The sequence below is a fragment of the Vigna unguiculata genome, chromosome 7, assembly GCF_037176805.1.
Source record: "Vigna unguiculata cultivar grain cowpea cultivar isolate G323 ecotype 2 chromosome 7, ASM3717680v1, whole genome shotgun sequence".
Classification (NCBI taxonomy): domain Eukaryota; kingdom Viridiplantae; phylum Streptophyta; class Magnoliopsida; order Fabales; family Fabaceae; genus Vigna; species Vigna unguiculata.
This window is the reverse complement of record NC_140798.1, coordinates 8,964,703-8,969,802: the sequence shown is the minus strand read 5'-3', so window position 1 is coordinate 8,969,802 and position 5,100 is coordinate 8,964,703. Positions and strand designations below refer to the sequence as shown.

At 35.9% G+C, this 5,100-nt stretch overlaps 1 protein-coding gene across 1 annotated transcript; it reads left to right on the top strand.

The window, feature by feature from the left end:
* The first annotated feature begins 575 nt into the window (after positions 1-575).
* Positions 576-2,582, top strand: LOC146884592 (uncharacterized). The gene is made up of 4 exons (XM_085675934.1): positions 576-692; positions 1,008-1,197; positions 1,309-1,536; positions 2,533-2,582. The coding sequence occupies exons 1-4, from the start codon at positions 576-578 to the stop codon at positions 2,580-2,582; spliced, it is 585 nt and encodes a 194-aa protein (XP_085532060.1).
* The last annotated feature ends 2,518 nt before the right edge of the window (positions 2,583-5,100 follow it).

Genomic DNA, 5,100 nt, shown 5'->3' with positions numbered 1-5,100 from the left:
ATTGTTTATTTTAATTATTTATTTAGTAATATTCCTTAGGGATGTTACATGATGCAGCAGCACGAGGCATCAATGCAGTGACAGGCAGCGTCGCTTGAGCAGCAGTAGGTGGTGATGCAGTAGATGGAGGCTGCTAGGGTAGCCGCGGAGGAAGCCCATAGGCAACACATGGAGGCTCTTTGGCAGTTGGAAGAGACCAGGACAGTTGCACCTACCTTCAGTCTTGAACCATGACCTACAGTCAGGGAGTGGAGCTTAGAAGATTTCCTGAAGCATCACCCGGTGAAGTTTGACGGCAAGACTAGTCCTGACGCCGCAGACCAATGGCTGAAGGACATGGAGCGCATCTATGATGCAGAGATGTGCCCCGCGGAGAACAGGTTGGCGTTCTTTGTGTATATGCTCACGGAGGAGGCGGAGCATTCGTGGATCAGCACCAAATCCATCCTATAGGAGAGAGATGAGCCGGTATCATGGGAGGCTTTTAGAGAGAGATTCCTCTCCGAGTATTTCCTAGACAACATCTGATACGCCAAGGAGGTGGAATTCCTCAGTTGACCCAAGAAGGGAAGACCATGGAAGAGTATGCTGAGAGATTCAAGCACCTCAGTCGCTTCTACACTCTATCGCTCGACGAGGAATGGAGTTGTCGCAAGTTCGAGAATGGTCTTCGTGGTGATATTCGGTTGATGGTGGCTCCTTTGTCCATCAAGGACTTTACCGCTCTGGTGGAGAAGGCCAGAGTGATGGAGAAGATGAAACGTGAGGTGGAAGACCAACGCCCACAGCAGTCACAGCAGCCTCAGAGGATTGGTGGACCATTTGGGTCCAAACCTAGGCATGAGGAGCGTAGGAGGCCGTATGACAGACCCCACCATTAGACCCAGGGGTCTAGGAGTTTCTCTCTCCAGCAGGACCGAGTACAGTGCTATATATGTGGAGGCCCTCACCTGAGGAACACTTGCCTGCGCATAGAGGGTTATCGCTGGTGCAACAACTGTGGCCAGGAAGGTCACTTTGGGAAGGATTGCCCCAACCTTGCAAGGGCAGCGACACGCCCTCCAGTTCAAACTCCTCACCAGCACCAGGGGAGGGACAGAGGCAACATGTCTCAGGTGACGGGCAGAGTCTATGCCATGACGGGAGCGGAAGCTGCTGGCTCAGGTATCCTGGTTATGGGTAGTTGCATGATAGCTGGTATGTCTTGTTGTGTATTGTATGATTCTAGAGCGACACACTCCTTTGTGTTAGATGATTGTGTGAAACGTCTGGATCTGCTGGTGTGCGAGCTGTAGTGCGAGCTTGCAGTGTCTACTCCGGTGTCGGATTTGGTGAGGACGTCATCCTTATGTGCTAGGTGCCCGGTGGAGGTGGAAGGACGCAGGTACAAGGTGAACCTAATCTGTCTGCCACTACAAGACTTGGAAGTGATCTTAGGGATGGATTGGCTCTCTGCCAATCACATTCTTATAGACTACCGAGAGAAGAGACTGTTGTTTCCCGACTCAGAGGAGCCTGAGTTGGTATCTTCTCAAGGTGTTATGAAGGAAATCCTTAATGGCGCGCATTGTTACGTGATCTTCACACATTTGGAGGTAGAGAGGGGAAATAATTATGACATTAAATTATGGTTGGTTTGACGTGGAAAAGTGCTAGCTCATGTGGTTGAGAGCACTTTAATTGTGTGAAGAGGACTTGGGTTCGAGTGCTATGCATGCTAACTTTTGGTGTTATTGTTTTGTTATTTAAATCTATGAAAAACATGTTCTGGTATGTTATGATGATTGAATTGTGATTTCTAGCATGAACTATGAATTGGTTAAATGGTTTGATATTGATTTGGGTGATTGCATGGTTATGGGTTCAAGCCTTGGAGAACTTACATTAAACTTTATATTTTTGGCATTTTTTGGCTTTGACGTGAATATGGAAAGGTGGGAAGGAAACCTAAGTGAGTGGGCAGCCAAAAAAGGTTGGAAAGGCAACCGTAAGGGGGGTTGAATGGCACATTATGTCCTATTCAATGCCATTTTCGTTTTGGGATTAATCACTTAGTTTTAGGCACACTTTAAAAAGGAAAATTAGGTTAAAGGCTAAGGTTTGACAAGTTGGGAAGCATACCAGAGAGAGAGCACGAAAATTTGAGAGTTGTGACACTTGAGGGAGGATTACGGTGCTGAATAGTGAGGAAGCAAGGAAGGTGGGTGATCAAAGGGGAACCGTACATTGTAACACTTGTAACACATAGCTCGGGGGTGAGAAACTCAGGGGTGAGCAGAGGTATCCATAACAAGTGCAAGCATCCGCTGAATCCGACCAAATTGTATGTATCCGGATGAGTCGAGTCGAGTCCTTAGTGTATTGGTTTGAGAGTCATAGCATGTTGAGTGTTTTATGTATGGTTGGCTGTGAAAGTGTATTAGATTACTTGATGAAATTATTTTGTACTCTAGCTTACCCTACTTTTATTGTTGTGTGTTCTGCTTTGTGGTACCCTCTTTTGCGATGATCATCAACTATTGGTGTGAGCAGATGCGAGGAACACCCGTGGGCAACAGGGAGGTGGTGGTTCCGCTGCATAGTCCGCGTAGAATGGTCTTTAATTTCTTTATGGATTTTCTTTATAGCCCATGTAATTGTTCGTCCTTGAATTTATATACTTTTGTTAAACTCTTTATCTAGTTTTCTTTTGGGCATTGTGGTGTGCCTTGGGTTGTAAGGAGTTGTGTTTCAAACTCCAGGACTGTGCAAGTATGTTATCTTTATGTGACACTTCCTTTAATTTCGTTTATTAAATTAAATGGGGTGTTACATAATATATTTATCACCTTCAAAAATTACATAAAATCCCTATTCGTAAATTATTTTCGACACTTATTTTGTTATGTGACACTTGACTTTGATTCTTGATTTTGATTATGGTCGTAGAATTCTTATGTGATACTTAAACTACTCATAAAGTAAAACTTTATCTCCTTCGTTTTTATTTGGTTAAAATACTTTTTTGGTCCCAATTTTCGTCAAGTTTTTTCAAATAAGTCCTAATTTTGGTTTTGTGTTCAAATAGGTCCCAATTTTCGTTAATTTTTTTCAATTTGGTCCTTTTTTGCTAACACCGTTTAAATCATTAACGACCATGAACAGTGACTGCCACGTGTCACTTTGTAGTTTTTTTGAATTTTTTTTTATTTTTATTTTTATTTTTATTTAATTTTTTTTAATTTTTTTTAAATTTTTTAATTTTTTTTAAATGTACACGTGTCAACCCAAGAGTGTGCCACGTGGTTTTTTTGAATTTTTTTATTTTTATTTTTATTTTTTTAAATTTTTTTTAAATTTTTTTAAATTTTTTTTAATTTTTTTCAAATGTCCACGTGTCAACCGAGTAGCGTATCACGTGTCAAAGTCAATGTTCTAAATTCAAATTGGTCCCTATATTTGTTACTTCTGTTCAATTAGGTCCAAATTTTTGTTAATATTAACAAATTTGGTCCCTCTCCAAATTAAAACCAAATTTAATTTTTATATTAAAATTCACATTTTTTATTAAATATTTTTATATAATATATTAAAATTCACATCATTATAACTTTGATATAAAAATTAAATTTGGTCACATCTTCGATAAGGACCAAATTGGTTAATGTTAACAAAAATTGGGACCTAATTGAACAAAAATAAAAAATATAGGAATCAAATTGAATATAGAATATTGAATTTGACACGTGGCACACTACTAGGTTGACACGTGGACATTTAAAAAAATTCAAAAAAATTAAAAATAAAATAAAATAAAAAATTCAAAAAAATCACGAAGTGACACGTGGCACACTCCTGGGTTGACACATGTACATTTAAAAAAATTTTTAAAAAAATTAATAAAAATAAAAAAAATTTAAAAAACCACGAAGTGACACGTGACAGTCACTGTTCATGGTCGTTAATGATTTAAACAGTGTTAGCAAAAAAGACCTAATTGAACAAAATTGACGAAAATTGGGACCTATTTGAACATAAAACCAAAATTAGGACTTATTTGAAAAAACTTGACAAAAATTGGGATCAAAAAGGTATTTTAACCATATCTTTATCAATTTAAAACATTTATAACCAATAAAAAATAAGTGACCATTAACAACGAATTTTCTAAGAAGGTTACAATTAACAAATTCAAAACTTGAAATTTATCCAACTCCTAAAAATTAGGAAACTAACTTATTTATTCAAAACATAAATAAATAACGATAAAATAAAAAAAGTAATCTTATTATGTGCCAAGGAAGAATTCAATACTCGAATTTCCCGTGTTTTTTTTATTTGTTATTTTACAGTTAAATTCTAATATTTCTGCATAAAAAAACTAATGAAAAGGGTCTACATATGGCTGCAAAGGATATGTGTTTAGTGGAATTGGAAATTTACTTAACGGAAAAAGATGCAATTGGCATGGATGAAGAATGAAAGTTTTTTGAGAATGGAAGAATTTAAGGACGTCAAAGCTTAAAGAAAGAGGAAGAATAATAAGTAAAGAATAAAAAGTAAAAAAAAAAAAAAAAGATTAAAAGTGGTTTTTATGATATGAAAAGAGATAATGATTAATATTATCAATGGCGGATTATTTCGGTAGCAGGGAGGACCTTGGCCTCCAAAAATTTTGATTTTTTTTTTACAATATGTATTTTTATTTTTTTTATTATAGATATTAGGTATTTTTATTTTATTTTGTTATAAATATTAAATCAAATATTTTATTTCTTTTATAAATATAATAAATAATACTAATAAATAATCAAATATAAAATCAAATATAATAAAGAATAAAGATTAAAAAGATTTATTAAGATATTTTATATTATTTGTCTTCATTATAGGTTGTGTTTTTCATAAATTGTTTTCACATTTCATTCTTATCTATTTTTCTTTTCGTTTTTGAAAAGAAAAAGATCTATTATTTTTTCTCTTATTTCTTTTTTATTCTCTTCCATCCTTGAGGAAGAAAAGAAGAAAGTAATTATTTTGTCTCACTTAATAGTAAAATATTAGTTCAATAATTTATTTAATGAGCCTCTTTTATATGTTTATGCCTTGAGTTTCTTACAA